Source organism: Cynocephalus volans, chromosome 1, assembly GCF_027409185.1.
Source record: "Cynocephalus volans isolate mCynVol1 chromosome 1, mCynVol1.pri, whole genome shotgun sequence".
Classification (NCBI taxonomy): domain Eukaryota; kingdom Metazoa; phylum Chordata; class Mammalia; order Dermoptera; family Cynocephalidae; genus Cynocephalus; species Cynocephalus volans.
In genome coordinates, this window is record NC_084460.1 from 292,793,360 (window position 1) to 292,818,207 (window position 24,848).

Sequence of the window (24,848 nt, forward strand, 5' to 3'; positions counted from 1 at the left end):
TTGGAGCTTCTGCTGAAATTTTGAGAAAACAGGAGTAAGTGGAAAACTTTCACACTTACTTCTAGAGTTTAATTAATATCGACCAATTATTTTAAGATAACCTCAAATTCTGTTTTTTAAATAAGAAACCCATTTCCCTAGTTGCTTTATGTAGCTATACTAACTAACTGTTAAGTATGTAAGCAATTTAGTCATTTTTCCAAAATGTGTCAGGAAAAGAAATAAGTAACTTGGTCACACATGTATAACCAGACCCTCGTGGACCAGGGGCCACAACAGTGGTACCTCCACTGAACTGATCAATTTCAAGGCTAGAAATAGTCGATTGTCATGTAAATGGTATAACCTGTAAGTTACTTAGCTGAGTCTCCTTGCTACATAGAAAGTCACAGGCTGTACACCAAAGGTGGCCTGCATCCTAAGACTTTCCCTTCCTTTGACTACATGGGCTTTGGCCTATCGCTTGCTCTCTTTTACTTCAGTTTCCTTATCTGTAGAGCAAGGGGGTGAAGTAGGCCAACCATCCTTCTCAGTCAACCGCAGTCCTAATAGTCTATCTCTCTTTAAATTAGTCTCAGGACCAAGGACAGCTCCCACCCCCATCATGGCCTCTATAACATTACTTGCAAGGGCAGGATCACCTTACCCAGGTGCAGTTCATTTGAAAGCTTTTCAACCCTACCTCTGTGGAATCAAGTCTCCAGTTTTCCCATCCCTCTATCATGTTTAGATTACTTTAGTGGTCTGTGAGCTCCTCTCACAGCTGTGGAGAAAGCTGACATGAGAGAGAAATGAAGCACAGCAGAGAACAAAAATAGAAGACAGACACCATCTGCATTAGGTTACTCCATCATGACCTTCTCCCTGCTCGTCCAGCCAGTGCTCAAATACACACACATGAGCACAGCCCTGTCTCTGGCTACCTAACTGCAGCGTCAGAACTGTGACAGCAGCCGTGTGTTTCATTGTCATCAGCGGAGCTTGCTAGATTTTGACTTAAGACAGTCTTATTGAAGCCTAATTTTTCTGCTAAAGCATTCTGTTTCGTGTGAGATTTGAGGGGTGAAATTGGGGTAGACACTCTGTAGTTATGTATCAAAAATTCCGCTTGGATGAAAGACTTTGGAACTCTAGATATTTGTGGAGCAGAGTTTCCTAAGTATTCCTATGTCTGCCTAGGAAGGACCTCAATTAGGGAGGAGTGGGCAGGTTCAATGACAAAAAGAGGCAGAATAAAGAAGTCTTCTCTTTCAGGTTCAAAATGGCACAGAGATGAAAGTGTGGACTTCCGCGCGGCTTTGCTTCCTGTGACCTGTGGTCAGATGAAGGGAATTTTACATAGAAAGAAACTGAAACGAGGTGGGTGTGGTGGTCTTCTTTAATTCGCAACTCCTATCTGAAGGAATCCCAACAAGTGGTGGGATTACCCATGTGAATTACACATCGTTTAAGCAATTGGAGCCCCAGTTTGGCTTGAGAGGAAGAGGAAGGGATCCCTAAGATGATGTTTTCCCACTAAATACTCTTACATGTTAAGTGCTCACTGCATGGAAGTGTCCGTGGGATTGCTCAAAGAACCAAAGAGAAGTGCATGAACTTCAACTCACGGATGACAGATGTTCTGTGTTTTACTTCAGATCAGACATCAGAGACCCCCGGTGTCTCTCTGTGTATCACTCACCCCCTTCTGGATCGTCATCATCCAGGGCAGGGCGCTTGACATAGTGAGAAAATCACAGAATTTAGAATTTAAAAACCAAAGCACATCTATGACAAGAATTCTGAATAGAGAAAGACAACTTTCTGAGCCTGTAATTTCCCATCGTAAAAAGGGGACAATTATTAAATCGTGCCTCCTGGTGTAGCTGTGAAAATTAATTTTTATAATTGATGTAACATAATTTGTAAATTCTAAATCTTTGCAAAAAAAATGTCCATTATGATGAACTTCATCTCAGACCTTTTTTTTTTCTCAGCTTATAGAATTCCACATAACTCAGACCTCTCTCAATATGGCTCTTCGGTTACCAAGTAATATAAATGGTTGTATTGTGACTATTTTTTAAATGAGTTTGACTGAGATATAATTCACATATCATGCAATTCACCACTTAGAGTGTACAAATTAATTTTTTTTGTATACTCACAGAATTTTATAGCTATTACCACAGTGTAATGTTAGAACATTTTGTCCCCCCTAACAGAAACCCCTTGTCCATCAGCAGTCAATGCCCATTCCCATCTCACCCCACTGCCCAGCCCTAAGCAACCACTAATCTGTTTGCCACACTATAAATTTGCCTACTCTACATATTTCATATAAATGAAATCCTATAATTACTGGCTTCTTTCAAGTAGCGTGGTGTTGTCAAGACTCGGTTATGTAGTCGCATGTGTAGTAATACTTCATTCCTTTTTATTACCACATAATATATCATTTCATGTGTGAATATACCACATTTTTTTTATTCATTCATCAGTTTGGCTATTATGAATAATGCTGTTTTGAACACTGATGTGCAAATTTTGTGTTGATGAACATACATTTTCAACTCTTGTGGATATATCCCCAGGAGTGGAATTTCTGGGTCATGTGGCAATTCTATGTTTAGCTTATTGAGGAACTACCAGACCACTTTCCACAGCAGCTGCATTGTTTTATATTCCCACCAGCAATGTATGAGGACTCCAGTTTCTCTACCAGCCCACTAGCACTTCTTACCATCTGTCTGCGTTATTGTGGCCATTGTCATGGGTGTGAAGTGGTAATTCATTGTAGCTTTGATTTGCATTTCCATAATGACTAATGATCTTGAGCATATGATTATCTCTTCTACATAACATAAGTTTTCCGCTGGATAACCTTTCACAGTCTTTTAAACTATTGGCTACTCATGATTTTAGGGATGAGAAAATCTCTGTTTAATAACGCCATTAAAGTGGATGAAAAACATAATAAAGGGTGTAGATCTTACTGTGATGACTTTTTGAACCTCAGGGCACCCCCTGAGACCTTAGCCTCACTTGAGAATTCTGCCACCACATTGCTCCAGAGCCATCTGGAGACTCCGCACTGTTTTCTATTCCCAGAAATCAACAGCAAATTGAAATCCTCTCATCCTTCAAAATCACTTGCTTTTCCTTTTATGGGTGATTTTGAAATACTTTTAAAATGTTGCTTTTGATGGTAATTATCACTTTCTTTATGTACGAGGGTCAAATAAATGCACATACACACCAGGAAATCTCCCCTTCAGTGGACTTTCAGGCTGGGTTTGGGGACCCTTAAGTCCGAGAGGGGTGGTCAGACTCTCCTGCTATTGATCTTGAGCTCAAAGGGGATGACTCCAGGTCTGGTGTGGTGGGAAGCCACAGTCTGAGCTCTGAGGACAAAGAGGGCTCAGACTCAACTTACCCTGATTTTACAGGAGTCGTGAAGTGTATACAGAGTGAGGATGGACGTTGGTTCGCTCCCAGGGAATTTGAAATCAAAGGAGGCTACGGAAGATCAAAGAGCTGGAAGCTGAGTGTGCGCTGTGGCGGGTGGCCCCTACGATGGCTGATAGAGGTATTCCAGTGACAAGGGGTGGGAGATGTGCCCTTCCTTGCTGCACCCTAATAATAAGGTCACTATTTATTGACTAAATATTTGCTGCACTATAGCTAAAGCCCTGATGCCAGTGAGTTTATTCGCTCACACGGATAGGATGTGACATTCACAACAGTACTACAGGCAGCACATCATGGTTGTAAACGGGGCTCCATCAGGAGACATGCAGGAGCGTGGAGGAGGAAAAAGTCATCCTAGCAAGGACATGAGCAGACAACTTTATGCACTGGAGGAAAGAGGAGAGTCTATAGTTAAACAAGTGAAAGAAGACACTTCAGAGTAAGAATGGCCTGAAAACCAGAACCACAACTCCAGTAGCTCAGTGGATTTAGGTAGATGGGTTGTGTTCGATGAAGCATTATCCATCAGTTGGGGTTGTTTGTGAAGGGCTTTAATGCCAGGCTAAGGAGTTTAAACTCATAATCTAGACAACGGGGAATCAGTGAAATCTTCTGAGATGGAAGTGACATCTGAAACAGTCTTTTAGACAGCCATGGGGCTTTGGAATGACTTTACTGTCTCTCCGCCCTGCAAGCCTACACGCAACCTAGAATGCCCAGCTCAAATGTTACCCTTTCCTGAATATTCACCGACTGACCTGGCCCCTGGTCATCCCTTCCCATGGCTCCTCAAGTCTGCTACTGAGGCCCTCTTTATGCTGTTTTATATTTATCCTTCCATGAGTTCTTATTCTCTCTGGTCCCTCTAGGCTTTGTCCATCCTTGTGTGTCCAAGATTGATCACAGGGTCCGACACCCAGTAGACATGTGATAAGTGTGTGTTGACTGGATAGTGGGTGGGAATGGAAAAGAGACGATAGATGTAAAACAGACTGTGAGGGAAAACGTCTTAGGACTTAGGAAAGAAGCACAGGAGAAAGGGAAGGGATGATGATTTCCTAGCTTCCACTGGTTGAAGTCTAAAAGAGGCGCAGACGAGAGGAGAGATATGTTTTCTCATTTACACACCCTGGGTTTGAGCTGGCAGTGGAACATCCAGGTGGCAATATTTGGGAGGAGGTTGGAAATGCCAAAAACACAGGTTGACAATATACTTGGATCTTTTTGTCTTTCAGAAAGGATATCTACCTAATCCTCCAAACCTGTATCACAGGAAAAAAAAGGTGATTATTATATAACTTTTTAAGCTTCCTGTCACATAAGTGATTTTACATGTAGAGCATCTGATTTTATGGCATCTCAATTGGGTAGTTATAATCAGGCTTCCACTTCCTCCAACCTCCACCCTTGTTTTTGGCACATACCTTCAAAGTCGATACTTTGAACACTACGTTGTACATAAACCTGTGAATGTTAAGCCATTTTGGAGGGAGATGATAAGGAGCCGTCAAAACAGACCTCCTGTGTGTGTTTTAGCAAGAGGAGCAGATGTTTTAAGGCTGTCAAAGTCGGAAAAACAAACACATAAAAACATTGCATAATAACGTGATAGGATCATTTTCAACATAAACCCAGCTTTTTTTATTGAAAACCTTTAATTTTCTAACTTTAATGAAATCAGATATAGCAAAAGTTTGCTCACTGTCTTTCAGATGTCCCTGGATCAATAGATGGTTTATCTTGGAACGTATGTGAAACCATCTATCATTTCATGAGATATAGCTACAAACAGCATTGTTGTTGTAGTTGCTGTTGTTGTTGTTGTTGTTGTTTTCTTGGTTCTTCACATCCTCTTTTGCCTCCCAATAAAAACTTCCCTACTGATTTTTTTTTCTCAAGGGGAAATTATTTGCCTTTCATGAGGGCAGTGCTATTGTTGAGGAAGGTCTTGGGAGGCAGACGGATCATATAGGAGGGGCCAAACTGGAAATCTTTTTACTTTGATGCCACCTCTTTGGCTGCACCAGAGGGGCTGTGCAGGCCTCCTTTGATCTGTGAAAGTGATTTCTCCTGCTATGGGAGAAGGCAACAATTGGGTTAAGTGCAGTGTAGATTCAGGACAAGGTGTTGGTTCTTCCAAGATTGGGTATGAAAAAGAATGCAAGGAGGAGGGGAGGGGGAAGTGCCATTCTTATACACTTTAGGTAGAAAAATGCATCCAAGACATTCATGGACTTCTGAGATGGGTCACACAGTAACTGGCCACTGGTCTTCATATTCCTCTGGGAATTTGAGGTCCAGGCCTTTCCATTGTCTGATGTTCTTGCTAGTTTGAACTTTCATTCACTGGGGCATTTAATCTTCTGGGGCTTCCTGAAAGGAAATTACTCTTTGACCTATTTAGTGAATACATTAAAGATCTGCCATCTCTTCTTCTCTCCAGTTGCCAAGAGTAAATGAGTCTACATTCCCCAAATGAAGGGCTGGCCAGTTAGCTCAGCTGGTTAGAGCACAGCCTTATAACACCAAGGTCATGGGTTCAGATCCCTGTACTGGCCAGCTGCAAAAAGTGAAATAAAATATATTACCTAAATGAGCTGGCAATTTCCAGCAAAAGAATCTACCCTTATTCATGAGTATAACACTTTGTAGCAACAGACTGCAGGTGTCTCTATATTTTGTGTCTCCCCACGGGCAAAAACAGAAGGTCCCCAAAGTGGCAGATCTCAGTGTCAATTATTGCTTCCAGGAGTCCTCTGTACCTCTTAGAACTTCTCTTGCTTTCAGAGTCACTTGGCTTCTGGAAACTTCAATGTCATTGTGAGCATCACACAACAGCTTCCCAGCTCATAACAAGGGTCACTTACACCTTCTGGTAACAGCTGAGATGTTGTCAAATAATCAGAAATGCTCTCGCAGAACAATCACTCATTGTATGTTAGTATATGCTAAAGAGAATGCAGTAATTATCTTTTCCTATGTGAAACAATATTCATTTGTTCACTTATTCAATACTTAGTACATACTCAAATGCCCAATGGCCATTTGAGAAGATTGAAACCATATCCATGATGTTGAAACCATATCTAGGATTGTTTCTATTGTATTATAAACATGGATGAACAACTAATGGGATGGGGTTTTAGTCCGGTTTATGTTGCTACAACAGAATACCTGAGACTGGGTAATTTATAAAGGAAAGAGGTTTATTTGGCTTATGATTCTGGGACAGCTACATCTGGCATGGGCCTCAGGCTGCTTCTACTCATGGTAGAAAGTGGCAAGCAGCCAGCAGGTACAAGCAGATCACACGGTGAGAGGAAGCAAGAGAGAGAGAGAGAGAGAGAGGAGGTGCCAGGGTCCTTTAAACCACAAGCTCTCGCAGGAACTAATAGAGCGAGAACTCACTCACTACCCCTCCTCCCCCAGAGAGAGCATTAATCCATTCATGAGGGATCCACCCCCATGACTCAATCAGTTTCCAATACTGCTGCATTGGGGATCAAATTTCCACATGAGTTTGGAGGGGACAACACATCCAAACTCCATCATTCTGCTCCTTGCCCCCCACAACTCATGTTCCTCTCACATACAAAATACAATCATTCTATCCCAACAGTCCCCAAAGTCTTAGCTTGCTCCAGCACCAACTTAAAAGTCCAAAGTCCAAAGTCTCCTCTGAGACCAAAAGCAAAAGTCCTTCCAGCTGTGAACCTGAAAAACAAAACCAAATTTATCTACTTCCAAGACATAATGGTGGAACAGACATTGGGTATACATTCCCATTCCAAAAGAGAGGAATAGGCCAAAAGAAAGGAAAAACAGGTCCCAGACAAGTCCAAAACCCAGCAAGGCAGACATTATGTCTTACAGCTCCAAAATAATGTTCTTTGACTCCAAGTCCTGCATCCTGGGCACAATTGGGCATTTGGGCCCCCAAAGCATCAGGCAGCCTTGTTCCCCCAGCTCTGCCAGGCACAGCCCAGTGGGCCATGCTGGTGCCTGTGACTTTTCCAGGCCTGCATTGCATGTTACCAGTGGCCCAGAAGTTCAGGGGTCCTGATGGCAGCCCTGCTGCATTGGTTGTACTAGACATTTCCCTGGTGGGGGCTCTCTGTGGGGGCACCAACCCCACTTTCCTGCTCGGCATTGCTCTAGTAGATGGCCTCTGAGGTGGCTCTGCCCCTGCAGCAGGTCTCTGCCTGGGCCCCTAGGCTTTTCCATACATCCTCTGGAATCTGGGTGGAGGCTGCCATGACTCCACTGCTCTCACGTCCTGCCAGCCTACAGACTTAACACAACATGGATGCCACCGAGGTTTCAGGCCTCTACTCTCCAGGGCTGCTGCACAAACCACACTTGGGGCTGCTCCAGTTGGAGCAGCTGGGATGCAGGGAGCAGAATCCCGAGGGCAGCTGCACCCAGGTCTGTCCTCCAGGATAACTCAGTCCTTCTAGGCCTCAGGATCTGTGATGGGTGGGGCACCCTTCCAGACTTCTCAAATGCCTGCAGGGCTTTCCTCTCATTGTCTTGGCTCTTAGCATCTGGCTGCTTTACTGCCAAGATAATGTCTTTAGCAACCAGTTTATCTGCCTCACCCTTGCATTGTTCTCCAGCTCTCTGCTTCTTTACTGCCTGTCCAGGCTGCAAAGTTTCCAAATCTTTACATTCTGATTCCCTTTTAAATTCTGGCTTTACATCATGATTTTGCCACCATAACTCAGAGTAGGCTCTTAAAAGCAACAATGCAGCTTCCTTAATGCTTTGCTGCTTAAAAATTTTTTTGGCCAAATGCTCTGGTTCACAACTCTTAAGTTCCAACTTCCACAAAATCCAAGGGCATGGACACAATGCAGCCAAATTCCTTGCTATGGTGTAGCAAGGGTGATCTTCTGTCCAATTCCCAACAAGTTCCTCATTTCTATCTGAGACCTCATCATCCACATGGCCTTTACTGTCCACATTTCTATTAGCTTCTGCTCACCACCACATAAGTCTCTAAGACATTCCAAACTTTGTCTCGTCTTTTTCTCTTCTTCTAAGTCCTCCAAACTCCTCCAACCTTTGCCCATTACCCAGTTCCAAAGCTTCATCCACATTTTCAAGTATCTGTATAGCAACACCACACTCCTCAGTACCAATTTTCTGTTTTAGTCCGTTTTTTGTTGCTATAACAGAAATACCTGAGACTGGGTAATTTATAAAGGAAAGAGGTTTATTTGGCTTACGATTCTGAGACAGTTGCATCTGGCACGGGCCTCAGGCTGCTTCTCCTCATGGTGGAAAATGGCAGGCACCTGGCAGGTACAAGAAGATCACATGGCAAGAGGAAGCAAAAGAGAGAGAGAGAGAGAGAGAGAAGAGGTGCCAGGGTCCTATAAGCAACCAGCTCTCGCAGGAACTAATAGAGCGAGAACTCACTCATTAACTCCTCCTCCCCCAGGGAGAGCACTAACCCATTCATAAGGGATCTGCCCCCATGACTCAAACAGCTCCCAACACTGCCGCATTGGAGATCAAATTTCCACATGAGTTTTGGAGGGGACAACACATCCAAACTCCATCAGATGGGATGGGAGATTCTAAGCCAGTCAGAGGCGAACAGTGTCATGGCCACCTCTCAGTTTTGTCCCCTGGATTACACTGGTCATGACCTCTCTGCCCTGGGCTAGAGATAAAATCTGATGTACCTCAGAAAGAAAGGATGCCAAGTTATTCTATTGGTTATCCAACAGCAATTTAAATAAATCTAGTGGGTGACCTCTGAAAAGTTAGCCAGCCTGACATCTTCTTGGGATTTGGATTGTTATAGGCATCAGCAGAAAAAACACCCTTGGAGACCGATATAGAAAAAGAGAAAAAGATTTTTATTTCCAGCAGCTGGGACCATACCAGCCAATTCAAGGTGCGGTGCCGAACCGTCTTTGTTCTTGGTTTTTAAAGCTGCAAGCTTGGCAACTCGGTCGCCCGATCACCGCGCCAAGAGGTATTAGCCAATGCAAGCAAGCCAACAGTACATGAGCTAATTTTGCAGTTAGAGGAGCTCCTCCCGTCACACCCTCACTTTGCCGCCTAACTTTCACACAATGGAGGGGCTGTCTTAAGTGGCATTGGTCCTGCTCTTAGAAAAGAGGGCATTACTTCAGGATAGAGAGGAGAGGAGGGGACCTTCAGGAAGAGGAGCTGCAGCCCTGGGAACCTTGGGTGCATTTTATCTTCAGGGCCGTGTCCCTGGGATTGCTGCAGGAAGCGGGGAGTTCTTCTCTAGGACACTTCCATGGCTTCCAGGACTCTGGGCCCCGCAGTTGCAAGGGGCTGCAAGTGATGAGTCCTCAGGCTGATTCTCACGGGATGACAAAACTTGGGCAGCCAAGTTGAAGGTAAATGCTTGAGGGTCCCTTGAAGAAAGAGGACAACTAGAGTTTCTCCAACTCATTTTGTGGAAACCAGGACCAGGCTCCCTGCACGGCTTCAAAATGGCTTGCCTTGAGTCAGAGAGCCAGGGAATGCAACTTGCCTTGGGCCAAGCAGTGGTACTTTGACATGCCAAAGCAAACACTTCATCTGTAAGGAAATTTAAATGAAGCTTATAGTTAGATTTGCAAACCGGGGAGACTGCCTCTCAGGATGAGAAGTGAGTCTGCCCAACAAGCAGAAAAGGCGAGGAGGTTTCACAGTCTAAGTTCAGGAAGGTCTAAGCAGTAAACAAATTTTAAAAATTCTAAGCATTGCGTGAAGACAGAATGGATAAGTGAGCGTGACGTATTGACCAAATGGTTTCTCAGACCTTTCCAATCTTTAAGGCTGCTCTTTTCTAGGCTATTCAATTCACAAGTAGGTCCCGTATATCTAACAGGTTGACGCATCCTGTCTTCCCAGGATTTGCCTAAACAATGTTACCTATGCTTATCTACACAAGAGTCTGTCTGCGAAGCTGTTACATTCTAATGAAGGCGCAGCTTCTTGGGCTAGAAGAAAACAAGTCAATTAAGTTTTGTTTTTTTTTTTAATGGAATCATCATGGTTCTTTTCTTTCATTCTCCTTTCCTTTCCTTTCTCTTTTCTTCTTCATCAGCACGTCTTAGTCTCCTAGTAGATATGTAGGTGTATACAAACAGGTATGAAGTAAAGGGTAGTCTGTGTTGAAAGAAGAACTTTAAATGAAATAAACTTAAGGGAGTTTGCTTGAGCAAAGTAAATAATTCATGAGTTGGGCAGTGTTCGTAATCAGAAGAGGTTCGGGGAGCTCCACTTCAGCAGTGCGGGCAGTGAGCTTTTACAGGCTGATGTAGAAATAAGACAAAGAAAATATATTTGATTGGTCAGAGTGGAAAGACCCTAGTTAGAGGTTAGTTGGCAGTTTCTGACTGGTAAGGTGTCTAGTGTCATTTTACTATTGACATTGGGCATTGCTTTGTTCCGTAGGAACTTAAAGCACTAGAGCTAACCCAGCCCAATGGCCTCCTAATGAAAAAATTTTTTGATAGCTGTTGCTTGAATTCCTCAAATGATGATTGTTTAAATAAGTGATAGATTTAAACATCACATTTAATATTGTCATTCAATCTTTTTTTCTTTTCAGCAGAGAACACTGAAGTCTCACAACAGAACCTTAGCTGACCCTTGTGTAAGTACTGAGCTCCAACGATAGCCCCGGAACAGTCCAGGCCCTTTCCCTGGCTACGTGTTTGGTGGCATCACTGCTTCTGCCTGGCACATGCTCACTCTCAGTCGGAGAACGCTGCTGTGTGTGATGAGCAAAGACCCAGACACATTGCCCAAGCCAGGTGGATGGGCTTGGGCTATGCCTCAGTGTGCACACATCCTTTCTGTCTGCTTCAGGGGAAACCTTCCCATCTCCTCATTTCTCCTAAAAGTGAGCATGGGAGGAGGAGCTCTAGACCCCCGGGGTCTCTAGAGACAGACCTTGAGGTGGTAATGGACAGGGTGGGCCTGCTGAGCAGGGGTAAGGAGCAAATTTGAGAGGATAACAGTATTTTAAAGAAGTCAGTGGGAATGGGAAGGAAAACCTCAGACATCCACTCCAGGCACAGGCAGAGCTCAAGACGGTCTTAGGCATCAGCAGAAGGAAAAGGCCAGGCCAAGCTGGTGAGTTCAAGGTGTGGACTCTGCAGAGAAATGCACACAGGGCAAGTGGGTCCATAACGGAGCACCTGTGGCCAGTGTCGATTGAGCCAACAGGGTGCTGAGCTGTTTAGGACTGAAACTATCACCACTTAGCAAATCAAAGGCATTTTTACTCAAACTGCTTGGCAGGTGCAAGCCATCCCGATCCCACAGGCCACATTCATTCTCCGCTTGCAACACGGATGCTTGCTTTGCAGTCTGCCAGAATCACGGGTGACTCCCCCTCTCTAAGCTAAATCATACTATGCTTCTTTTCTATTGCAATGAGGTGGACATTTTAGGCAGGGTCAGCATTTTGCAGAACTGTAGGGGGGAGCATTCACACAGAATATCTTGCTGAGGTACTAACACATGATACCCAATAGCAAAGAACAGTTAAATAGTTTCACACACACTACCTCCAAAGCAATTTCCCAACAACATTTACATCTTATTTACACTTGTTTTGACCTTCAGCCAATTGAGGGAGTCTCCAATAGTCAAAGCAGCCCTGGAGTCCAGTGTTTGTGTGGCTTGTTTGGGATGACCTGAGACTCAAAGGGTTAGGTCACGCAGCCCACAGCCGAGAGTCTGGGGAGGAGAGAGAAACTGTTCTGGCACAGGCACTCACCCCTGTCAATAATCTTTCCTGAGACAGATATTAAGGCCAATAACAACACTGACTTACAGTATCTCCATAGCTTAATAACCAGACTGCTCTGGCAAAATCTCCACTTCAGCTGCACACTGGAACCACCTGAAGAATTTGAAAAATATTATTACCGAGATCCAACCCCTAGAGGAAATTCCGATTTAATCATTCTGGACTATGACCTGAACATTAGGAGTTTTTGAAAGTCCCTAGGTGATTCTGATACGCAGAATTACCGATTCTATGACTTAAATAAGAATACAGTGCCTTTGCCCAATCCAGGCCAAGTGATTCAGAGTATCTGGCGTCGGGACCAGGGCATTAGTATTTTATGTACTTTCCCCAGATGACTCTGACGTGCAGCTGGCCTAAGAACCAAAGGACAGAGAACGAAGTCCCTTGTTACAAGACTGGGGATGCAAGACTCTTAAACATCTGTTACATTTGTTGTTTCCCTGTTCTTCTGGGGAAGGGAGTCATCACTTTCTTGAGAACGATGGTGATAATCCATAAGCATCTGCACTGGTGACAGGAAAGTGGCTCCATGGCTCCATGCCACAGCAGGCTCAGTCCCCAAGTGGGGATGTGCATGAGATTGTCACAGGAAGGCAGGAGCTCCTCCAACAGCCCTGGGGTAGACAGGATGTTTGTCTACGGGAGTAGAGGTACCACCCAGTCGATGTCACACTGTCTCCACTCTCTCACAGAAGGTGGAACCAGGAGAGCAGGGCAAGGGACAGTCCCTGCACACACCACTCAGTATCTCCTGATTCACACGTTATCACCGATTACCAGGGAAAACAAACGAGCAATGTGGTTTCCTGCTTGAGTCACCCGTCTTCACCCCCTTGGCTTTGGAGATGCTCAAACACAGCACATCTGACACTGGACGGATGAGACTGACAGCAGCTTATTAGTCACATAGACTCAGAGCCCGGGGCAGGGGGCGGCACACACTCGGGGGCACGTGGGGGCTGTGCTGGAAACAGGGGAAGGGCCCGCGGCTGTGGAGGCCAGGACCTCGGTTCCCGCGGGAGGCTATGATTGGGTTTGAATGATCCCGTGGCTGGAGGGAAAAAACAGCTATTCCAGGACAAGCGGGAGTTACACATGGTCCCCTTGATAAGAAGTGCCTTTAGCCAGGAGACTTATCCCAGGAGCAGTGGGGAGAAGTTGGGGACAGGCCATTCTGGGCCCTCCCAATTTAACCAGATGTCCAGGCAGCACATAATACTGTACTCTCATTTTAGTCCGCATGCTGCAAAGGGCTCGGTCACAGACCAGTCTTTGTCACGAATACACATGTATTTGCACAGCATATAGTGTAGATGTGTTGGTGTCGTTATATTTAATCTACGAATTCTGTGGGTTTTAACAAATAGAAGTTACTTCACAACACTGGGATGCAAATGCTGTTAAATTTTAACTTCTCTTAATGAAATTAAATTTGGCTAAAGCCCCCACACATAGAACTATGAGAAATCCAGCATCAGTTGATCTGGGAAGTCTCCGCCTTCTTTTTAAGAATGAAGCAGCAGCTCTTTCATGGGCCCAGGAAATGAGGGTCGGGCCTCCGTCTTCAACCCTGGGTGGCCGCTGTTACCACACTCCCTGGCCACTAGAGATGGTGCTTCCACACCTTCCATGCCAAGCTCAGCCATGGGGGATCTTCCCTCAGGCTCCCAGGGCTGAGGAGCTCTGTCCTCCCTGGTTCCCACCTGGTCATCTGTACCCACGTTCCTTCCACTCCAGAGACTCTGCCACAGGCCCAGGGACCTCCAGGCACAGAACCCACAGTCCAGGAACTCCTGCTAAAGCCCTTTCTTCAACTCATGGGGAACTTATGGCCAAGAACGTGGGATGCAGTGATATATCCCAGAACTTTATTCCATCGTATTTAATCATCAATATGTCTCCCTTCCGTGAGTCAATTTCATCCCTGTGGTATAGGCAAATGCATTTAACACTTTATTTCAGGACTTGTTTTATCTGCATCCTACAAAACCATCATCTTGTTTTGTTGCTGGTTTTTCTGTGTTAGAATCTCTGGGTTTATAAGAAAAACTTCTGTGGTCTGACACACAGCTTTCTCCTCTTCAGTGAAGACAGGATGTCTTCTTCCGAAATCTCCACTCCCTGCTGTTCCTTAATGTGCCAGGCAGAAGCCTACACGTATCCATGCAGGTTCACGCCAAGGCAGTGTGTTCTAGATTCCTATAATAGTGCCTTGTGGGATCTCTCTGATCCTGGTGACAGGCACATTGTTTCACCTTCTAGCCGGGAAACTCGGATGTATGTGAGGTGTGCCAGGATGGAGGACAGCTGTTCTGCTGTGATACTTGTTCCAGATCCTTCCATGAGGACTGCCACATCCCGCCTGTGGAAACCGAGAGGTCAGTGGGATGCAGTCCCCTCTCTCTCCTCTCCTTCTGGGAACTTCCCTCCCGCCATGCACACCCTCCTCCCCCATGCATGTGTCCTGCTTGTGTCTGGATGGGAAGGAGCAGTGCCTTTAGGTCCTGGGACCCCGCAGTGTGATCCAGAGAGCTGTTTAAGGACACTGGCAGCAGGAGGTTAACGTTCTTTGTGCTGTCCGAGACCCCTCCTCTAGGATGCCTGGGCCCCTTTGCCTATATACTGTTTCTTTCCTCGAAGTTTTGCAGCAGGGACTCCTGTCCAATGCGAGTCGGGTACAGGAATCACTGCTGGTTGATGTTCGCGCTTATTCAGGAAGGGCAGGAAGCATGGCTGGTCCCATATTTCACCATGGTCTCATCAGGCTGACAGAGGCCCGAGGCCCCCAAGGGTTAAAGCCCAGTTTCTGACACTCGGGCCTGGCAGGCGGGGCTCCTTCTGCTCACGGCAGCTCAGATGAGGAAAGTGGGGCCCACCTTTCCTTGACACCACCTTGCTCAGACTGTCTGCCTGCTGCTGCCACTGATGGGAGGGGACCGTCTGCTGGACACCTCTTATGAGGGTCTTGGACACTCTGGGAGGTGTCCTCCACACCCACAGCTGAGCCCATCGGCCATTCCTGAAAGGAGCACAGCGGCAGCCACAGGAGTGGTGGCTGTCTCCAGGGGCCTCGCCCTCTGCTCACCTCATGTCCGACCCCTCAGGACCCCGTGGAGCTGCAGCTTCTGCAGGATGAACGAGTCTTCTGGAAGCCAACAGTGTAATCAGGAGCCTGAGGTCCTGGAGAGGCAGATGGGGCCTGAAGAACAGCTGGTGAGTCGCATGTGAACCCCCAGCCTTCTCCTCTGCCCTCTCACGTGACAAGCACAAACCACACAGGGTCAGGGGATGGCACCCACAGGGAGCCTGCTCTTGTGAACCACGCTTCGATCGTGCCGATATAACACCAAAACCTGTCTGCAGAAAAATAACTCAGCCATTGCATGCCTCTTTCCAAGAGCCACACATGTTTGGGGAAGCTTCTGGAAGGTGGGAGTGTCGTGCTTGTGCCTGGGCATATGTACGGGCTCATTCTCTCCAAGATGCTTTTCATTCACAGCCTCCTTCTTTTGCAGAAATGTGAGTTCCTTCTCATGAAAGCCTATTGCTGTTCCGAGAGCTCCTTTTTTGCCAAGATTCCATATTATTATTATGTAAGTAACAACAGCAAACCATGATTACAGGCCCCCGTGACATTCTGTGACCCTGAAACGTGCACTTGTGAGGTGCGAGTTCATAACCCCATGGGAGGAAGAGATAAGCTGCTGTTACCCTTACCGTGCTGTATTTCTGCTGGATTTTATGGGCATCATAGAAGCTAGACAGTGAGCTGTGCCTGAAGCTCTTCCGTTGGTATTTTTGTCACCAGATTAGGCTGTCTTCTCAAGGCCTTAAGGACATCATGTGGTTGGACAAAATCAAGAAGAAGCTGCGTGAGCAGAGCTACTCCCAAGTGGAGGGGTTCATGCAGGACGTGCGCCTCATCTTTCAGAACCACAGGGCGTCGTACAAGGTACGTGGACCCTCAGCTTCCACTTCATTTGTTCTGCATTGAGTCGTTCTGCCCCTCATTTTCTGGTGTCCGAGAAAGCTTAGTTCCCCTCATCATGTAACAAGCCTGCACAAGCAAGGTTTCTGGAAGAGAGTGATCTTTTCAAATCCGGACTCAGGCTCACCATTGCAAAGTCACAGTGAGTTAGAAGGTGTCCCTGAGCTAGAGCCCTGGGAGCCTGAGAGCTCTTTCCTCCCCCTCCGTAAGGTGACAGGAGCCCACAGAGAAGAGTCCTGCCTGCTCCCACACAGGAAAGTTCATCTAAACGCCATATTGTGCTTTATGTCCCCCAGTCCAACTTCTCAGAAATCCCGAACCCCAAATCCTGTACATGTGGGTGGGCCACATGGCAAACTGGGGTCAGCAGAGAGTACTAGAAGTGACCAGGAGACAGCAAGAGATCACTGATCTTACCTGACACTCTTCTATGATTTGAACTGATGCAGAGAACATAGATTACTTTTCTCTCACTGAAATAAGCAACCAAAGTCAAATAAATAGTAGACCCAAGTGTGGTAATGATGTCACATTTGTCTACTTACTAAGAAATAATCATGCTCGTGGGAAACAGAAGTTCGTCTTCCCTGCATGAGTATTCTGGTTAGTGTAAGTTGGGGTTTCAGGAGTCCTCATGAAGAACAGCATATTGTACATTTCAAAATTGAGGGAGAAAATTTCAAATGTTTTCACCCCAAAAATAATAAGTATTTGAGATGATAGATATGCCAACTAGCTTGATTTAATTATTCCACAGTGTATTCATAAATCACATCACCTTGTACCTCATAAATACATACAATTAATTGTAAATTTTCCATTTATACTAAGTTCTTTTAAAAAATACACAAGTGTCCTAATCATTCTCAATTGCAAGTTGTCGGACACTAATTATTTTTGTCTTTATTATTTTTTCGTAGTACAATGAGTTTGGCCAAATGGGACTTAGACTGGAGGCTGAATTTGAGAAGAATTTCAAGGAAGTGTTTGCTATTCAGGAACAAACTGAGAACAATTGACTGGTGTAGTGGATACTGAAGGAGTTTGGAGAATGTCAGCCGAAATACGGCGCTTTGGGGTGCTGAGTGCTCCACGCTGAGGGCACTGGGGACAGGCTGGGATCAGTTTCTCTGAGCTCCCCTAAGGTGCCTGAAGACGATCCTCCAAAAGGAACCCCATGGCCATCAACCCCCACCTGCCCACTGGGAATCTTAACCAGGGAAGGTGAACTCAGATCACAGGAGAGGACACTGGAGGCTGACACCAAAGACAGATGGCTCTTCTGAGGGCTGCTCTGAGGGAACTTGTAGTACCTGAGAGACTTCTGTCTGCATAACAGGAAACCTTCAGTCACCACACACTTCCTCCCCTCACCCTCCTGTCGCTTGTGTTGTGACACCACCCACCCCACCGCCCAAGCTCCAAGCCCCTATTTCTTTGTGTAGCTCAGGATGCTGGATAAGTCAATCATCTGACCCTTCTTTGAATCTCATATTTTGTGGGATTTACTTGGGTACATACGTAAGTAATTAAATTTTCGTGGGACTTCTGTGAGTACATAAGCAGTAATTATAATGTATTTTTTCCTCCTGCTTTATGCCAATTTAATTCATAGCCCAGCCAAAGAACCTAGAAGGGTTGAGGGAAGCCATTTCTGCTCTCCTACATGCTGTTGGCATCCTGCAGAATCTCCTTTTCTGGCCAGGTCTTCCCATCCTCCAGCTGCTGTGAGTGTTGGCTGCTCGTGCCACCATCCCAGAGTATCGCCTGGGCCCAACAGAGCCACCTTCTCTGGAGGTTACACCTCGTGGCCTGGGGCAGCCCCTTTGCCTCAAGGTGGAACCACGGATGTGGTGTGATGCTGGTCCTGTGCTCCCCGTGGTCTCCAGGTGTGACCTCCTGCCTGAGACTTTCCCACCACACTATGCCACTTCCCTCACCCCTCTCCTGAGGGCACTCTCACAATAGCCCACCTGCTTAGGAGACTGTGTCTTAGAGTCTGCTTCTAGGGAACCCAACCTCAGACAATGGGCCTAAGACAATAGGCAAGGTCTAAGGATGGGATTCTGGAGCTGGATCACTGTGTAGCCAAATGGTGATAGGTGCAATATTGATAGTCTCTGGGGTGCTAAAATAGTGCAGAGCCCAAACTCACACCTATAAGAAACTGGATGAGCCATAGGTGAAGATGTGTACTAGCTGTTGCCATCGCCCGGCATTTAAGAAGGGAGAAAAAGGAACTATAAGAATGTGGGTTTTGGTGGCTGTTCCTAAGTGCCACTAAAGTGTTGAAAGGAGATGTGTTAATCACCAACCTAAAGCAAAGAGTCCCTCATGCATGAAGACAGCAAGGGAGGCTCTCCCAGGCCCTAATTTTAAGAATGGCAGAATGGCAGAGAAGACTGAATTCTATTCTCAGGGTGATCTCTTTGATGCCAAAGTCAAGGCCTTCACACTCGGAATGGTGCTGTCTAGGTAGACACACATGAGAATTTTAAACTCCACATACCCCCTGAGCCCACTGGGCCTGCAGAAAAGTCCCCCGACCCTTGTTGGAAGAGAGAGCTACCACCCCCACCACCCCATTTTGATTGAAGGAAAGTGTGCAGAGGCCTCTCAGCAAAACCCAGGCAAGGTGAAAAGAGGGTTTATGCTCCAAAGGAGCTAGGAGATTGAGTCTAGGAGTGGTTCTTGCATCAAGAAAGGTGAAATACATAACGGGATGAGGGAGAATTATCCGTACAGGGGCACTCTGTGGCACAGAGTTTAGTTAGCCTGGCCAGGACCAAAAATGAGGATTCTAACATGCTCCTGGGTGGTTCTTACACTCTTAGAATAAGCTGTGGTACACATTAAATAAAGTATGAGGTATTTCAGAACTATCATGCCAGACTCTGGAAAATGGATCCAAAGGCCCAGAGAGGCTGGCATGCTGGAATGGCTGTACTCTCTACAACTGGAAAGCCCATCCACTGGTGACTGTGTTCCTCAGAGACACCAACTTAACAAGGTGAGAAGGAATACACTGCTAAGGGGGCACCAGCGTCCATGAGAAGCCCAGCGGTGGCTGTCCTCTATTGTTTGGAATCATGGTAGAAATGTGTAACATCCCTATCAGTGATTGAAATGATAGGATTCCATAACAGAGGCCGGGTGTCAGCATTTAACTGTCAGAGCAAGACAAAGTAATTTCTGTAATGGGCAGCAAGGTTAGAACATCGGCCAGGGGCCTGGCCCGCAGGTGTCTGTGAAGACAGCTAAGAGGACATGGTGTCCCTACAGGCAAGGGAGATGGGCAGCCAACATGGATTTTGCTTCATATACACCATCAAAAGAGATTGCAAACAGGTGAGCAGAAGACTGAGGTCAGAAGGACCTTGCAAGTGTGTATAGCAAGATTTCCTCCGCTCCTCACCAAAGGAATCTACGGTCATCTACTCAAGTAACCACATGCTGGGGAAAGGAAAATGCACAGACCTTTCAAGGGTGGTAGAAAACAGTATCTGAGTTGATGCTATTACCTGGGGACTCAAAGCATCTTCATAGCCCTTGTTAGAGTAGAGTGTATAGAGGTCAGTCAATGTCCATCTCACAATGGGTCCACTTGAGTCACAGAGCCACCAGCAATCAGTCGTCACTTCTGGAATATACAATGAGGACATATGCAGAAGTTGGCCGAACTGGTTCCTTAACTATGTCTCCTTAACCTGTGAAATAACGATTCTCATAGGAAAGGCCAAACAGAAGGCCCTGAAAAGGAAGTTTCCCATGGTGAAAATAGTAAGTCAAAAGCAATATCATATTTCTGATGAGTGACAGAGATTTGTGGCACCTGCAAAGACTTGAAGGAGGCAGGGTTGATATCCTCATTGCACCTCCTTTTAACTCAGCAGCCTGCCCTCTGTGAAAGCTAGAAGGTTCAAACTAGTAGATGACTTCTGGAAACTTAGCCAAGCAGTAGCCCAATTGCAGTTTCCGTGCCAGGTGTAGTGTCTTTATTAGAGCAGGCTAGCACAGCCTCTGGTAAGTGGCATGCAATTACTAATGTGGAAAATATAATTTAAAAATATCCAGCAGGAGGTAGAAGAAGCAGTTCACATTCACATGAATTAGACAACAGTATACGTTTATGGTCTTTCCCCAGGGCAAGGTGAATTCTCCTGCTCTCTGCTACAATATAGCCTGTCTGGACACTGCAGTACATTACCATTGTCTACCATGTCCATGACAGTATGTTTATTGGACCTGATGACTAAGAAAGGTTGAGTATTTGGAATGCCTTATCTCCCAGGCACTCCAGGTGGTGGGAGACAAACCTTACAAAGAGTCAGTGATGAGCCATATAGGTAAATTCTCAGGGGGTCAACGGTCTGGAGCATGTTAGGATATCACCTCCAAAGCTCCCAGCTATTGCACCTTGCACCTCCTGCCACTAAGAAGCTAATGCTCAACCGGCCATCAATGTCAGGAGAAGGACCAAGGTCAACGGTTTGATGAAAATGATTACAAGCTTTGTAATGTGTGCGTATTTGGGATGGGGAGGCAGTGGGTATATCATCTTAACAAGTAAAATGTGCTAATCAATGTTTCTCACTTAGTAATAGGTAACAGATTTTGTCCCGTGTCAGTACATACAGCTCTGTATCACCCATGTCATAGCTTTCATTTTTCATCAGACCTCAGTTCCATTTGGCGCTTTTTAGTTAATTTTGGTGTCATGAGCAATACTCACTGGCACTGAGAGGCAGCACCGGCTGGTGTTTGAATCACAGACTCTGAAGTTATCCCATGGAGGTGCAAACCCAGCTCTTCCACTTGCTGGCTGTGGCAGGTTACTCAACCTTCCCCTGGACTGATTTCTTCTGTAATGTGGAGCTACGAGTAATGCACAGCTCACTAGATTACTGTGAGCATTACTGAGTTCATATTTATTATGTGCTGAGAAAGTGTCTGGTCCTGTAAGCAATATATAAAAAATAAATAAATAAACTAAGAAAATTAACACAAACATCCTTGTATTAATCAGGACTCTTTGCCCTCAAGAGTGACCCAATTTATCTAGGTTAGACAAAAAGGGATTTCACTAATGAAATACACAGCAGCTCACAGAAAGGGTGGGAAGGTTGGGTTGCTGGGCAGGCGAAGAGCCCAGGAGCCAGGGCAGGGATCAGGGCAGCTCCAGGAACTGAGTACCAGGAACAGTGGCCGGCCATCTCTTTAGGATGTTAATGAAAGTCACCAACTGTTTTTTTGACTCCTCACAACACTTCACTTGAGTCTGACTCCCCCAAACAGAGTCTGGTTGGCCGGGCTTGCTCCAGGGCCAGCATCTCAACCAACAGTCCCCTCTCCTCCTGCACGCAAAAGAGAGGTCATTCACCCAGAAAGAAGGGCGACAGAGGCGGCTGGAGAGCCATGGAGAACCAGCTGACACATGGAACCCCAGGGACTCGCAGCTCTGGACCCTGCTGTCTCATGGAGGTGTGGGGCACTTCCGGGCTGGTCAGGGGTGCTGCAGAGCTGAGGGATGGGATACTGGAGTCCACTGGGGCAGGTTGACTGTGGCCCTGCTGTCCTGGGCTGTGAGGCAAAGACTGAGTTGGTTATTGTTCTAGAAAGAAGGGCAACCACCCCACCCCACCGGACAGCCAAGGGCAAGGAAGGGATCTAAGCCTGTCGATCATGTCAGTCCAGTTTACCTGGACTCAAAGAGATGCGGGGTGTTTGCTGCAGTGCTGGGGAGCCCGGCTGGATTTTACCCTGGGGGGAGTGTGCCTGTGTCACTGGGGGCTGCCAGAGGACCCGACACTCTCCTTGTCCTCAGCTGCAAGGTCATGAGCTCTTGGTTAGGACCCCTCAGCCTGAATCTCCCACTGGGGCTCCCCAGGGTGTCCGCACACACCCTGCTCTGCTGTGCTGGGGAGAAGCACCTTCTGTCAAGGAGGAGGAGTGGAGCTGGGGATCTCCAGTGCTCTGTGTGTAAACCAGGTGGGGACACAGCCTGTGAGGCTTTGCAAGGCTCCAGATTTGGAGCCAGGAACCGAACTTGTCTTGACTGTTTCCTATTAGGCCAAACTCTCACTAGTCAGGTGCGGTTTATGTCCTGGTTACTTGCTCAGGGAAGTCAGAGCAAAAGGAGGCAGAGGGAAAGCTGGGGCCTGAATCCCTGCCAGGAGATGCTGCTCAAGTGTGTCCCTGAAACAAAAACCAGATATGATACCACCGCTCAATCCCCTCCTTTATCAAAGAAAAAACAGTCTTGGGCTTCTCAGCACCAACTTACGTGTCTCATCTGGGTAGACGGTTTGTAAGTGCGAGTATTAACGCCAAGTGAAATTAGAATAATCCGTCTTTTCCCAGGCATATCATTTGCTGTGTTATTTTGTTTACGGAAACAAATCCACTCCTGTGGGCACACAAGTACCATGTGTGAGGGACGACAGCTCTGGTCATGCGTCCCCTAACACAGACGTGCTTTCTGTGCTGCTGCTGTGCGGAGACGTCTCCTCTCGTTGGTGCTCAGGGGGCTCGGGGCTCCATCTGGCACCGCTGGTGTCTCCAGGACCAGGGTGGGCGTGGGTGTGGGCAGGGCCGGTCTGCTGCTGAGGGGTGAGGACCAGGGAGTTCTGCTTCTGATGTTCAGGAGGAAGTTCCTAACCAATGGCGCTCTCACAGAGAACAGCTGGAAACTGGACAGTGATCAAAAACCAACTGCCTGAGCCCTCTGGGAAGTGAACGGAAGCAGGGGTAGACCTCGGACCTCGGAGGAAGCAGCCTGTGCATGGCTGACTTCCTGTTCATTATCGCCTGGCCCTTGCCCGGGAAGGCCCAAAACGTCAGCATAAAGCCCACTTCTTTCTGTGGGCAGAGCCAGGGGAAGGAGTCCAGGGCAAGCAGACTTTCCAGCGCGTGAAGGGAAAGTCCCGGAGGGAGAAAAGTATAGAAAGGAGCCCGAATTCTCTGCATAAACCCTGCCCATGCCTCTCAGTAATGTCCAAGGAGAACTGAAATCAGTCTGAACTGAGGGCTGAGCTTCACCCATTGCAGACAAGACAGAGCGTGCAGCTCGGGCCCAACCAAGTGAATCTCCTGCTACACTGAAGCTCTACCTGTTGTGATTCGAGTGAGAGTTGGCAAGTAGCTGCCAGTTTCATCGATCTACACACAGGCAGGTCACTGTGGTCTCCAGAACAAGGTAATTCATCAAGTGCTGTCAGACCTTCCGCTAACACTTCTGTTCAGATCCTCTGGTCTGAAATGTTTCATCTGACATGAAACCACATGTTCCTACATTGCATCAAACTGGGATTTTTCTCTCCTAAAATCTTCATTCAGGTTTTCCCCCGAACCGCCTGGTGTGGGAATGAAAGAGTCTACACTGGTTCATACAAGGACTGTGCATTCTAGGTTCCTGTAGTGGTTACCCCACCAATACTCCAGCTGAAACTAGGGTGTGGAGAGTTCACGGAAGAGGGTGACTCCTCCACTGAGACACTCGTCTCACATCTTTAGCTGCTTCCTGCCAGAGCTGCCGGGGAGGGGGTAGAACCCCATTCCATCTCCTGTCCACCCCATTCCCCAGAGGATCGTCTGCAGTTGCCTGAGTCTGGGTAGGGAGGAGGACACAGGACCCCAGCCTCGAGATCCCAAGAGCATAAGTCTGAGCCCTATAATGACGTGGCTGCAGCTTCTGACTCTCTTGGGTGTCTGTGACCACTCCTCCAGGTCTCTGAGAATGGGATTGAGCCCGTGGCAGATGCACTCAGCATGACAGTGACCATGACCACATGTAGAAGTTTTTGCAAAGTCTTTTGTCACTGCATGTGGCCTGGAGTGCTGTACAGGAGCCAGCTGGTTGTATTTGCTTTGTGCTTATTCAGCAAATAGAAGAAATAGCCCTCAGAGTCCTACACTGTACCACTGTCTGAATGATGCCTGGTAAATCCAGGCCTCACCTGCCCAAGCATCCCTCTGGGTAATGATCCAATTTCTAATACTTGGTTCTCACAGCAACAGCTATTAGAAGGAAATAAGCACAGCTATTTAGAAGGAAACGATGGCGCTTCTACAAATGTTGAGGTGTTCTGGTAGTCACAATCTTGAGAAGAGAAGGATTTTCGGTTTCTTTTCCTGCGTATAGACCCCAGAGCCCGGCCCTATGGAGGCTGTAATACCGAGCAGGGCCCCTAGAGGGGAGTGTAGACCGGGCTGGAGCCGAGTCAGGGAGGAAAGCGGGTGCTGAGCCCGCAGTCTTGGGGACACCAGGCTGCTAAAATGAGAGAAATGGAAGTCACAGGCTCCTTCCGTGCTTTGTGACCTCAGGGTATCTCTGTGGCTGGCCTCACTGGCTGGGTGGTCACGGGAAAGATGCACGCGGTGGTACAGGGGATGTCTGTCCTTTTCCAATTGTTGATGCGCCACCTGCCAGGAGACACTGGAGTGGGACTGAGAGCTGCCACCCCAGGTGCCAGGCACCTGCTCTCTACTCTCCATTTCTGCAGCCATGGGGGGTGCCAGGTTCTCTAACCTCCTGCGCCAGGGCCCACTGCTGCAGCCATTGCCACTGCCTCCTATTCTTGAACTCTGGGCCAGGATGCCTGTGACCTTGTCTCAGGG

General features: G+C 46.9%; 1 protein-coding gene across 10 annotated transcripts in view; it reads left to right on the forward strand.

The window, feature by feature from the left end:
* Positions 1-17,768, forward strand: part of LOC134372355 (nuclear body protein SP140-like protein) — a 116,798-nt gene extending 99,030 nt beyond the window's left edge. For 9 of the 10 annotated variants that reach the window (XM_063089869.1, XM_063089851.1, XM_063089887.1 and 6 more), the window contains 9 exons: positions 1,255-1,359; positions 3,429-3,568; positions 4,686-4,733; positions 11,033-11,077; positions 14,507-14,622; positions 15,349-15,457; positions 15,760-15,837; positions 16,053-16,196; positions 17,153-17,768. In XM_063089869.1, coding sequence (XP_062945939.1) covers positions 1,255-1,359; positions 3,429-3,568; positions 4,686-4,733; positions 11,033-11,077; positions 14,507-14,622; positions 15,349-15,457; positions 15,760-15,837; positions 16,053-16,196; positions 17,153-17,251 — 884 coding nt within the window. In that variant the 3' untranslated portion in view covers positions 17,252-17,768. The remainder of the gene's footprint in view (positions 1-1,254; positions 1,360-3,428; positions 3,569-4,685; positions 4,734-11,032; positions 11,078-14,506; positions 14,623-15,348; positions 15,458-15,759; positions 15,838-16,052; positions 16,197-17,152) is intronic. The other variant, XM_063089878.1, reaches the window with a different exon arrangement.
* Positions 17,769-24,848: the final 7,080 nt, after the last annotated feature.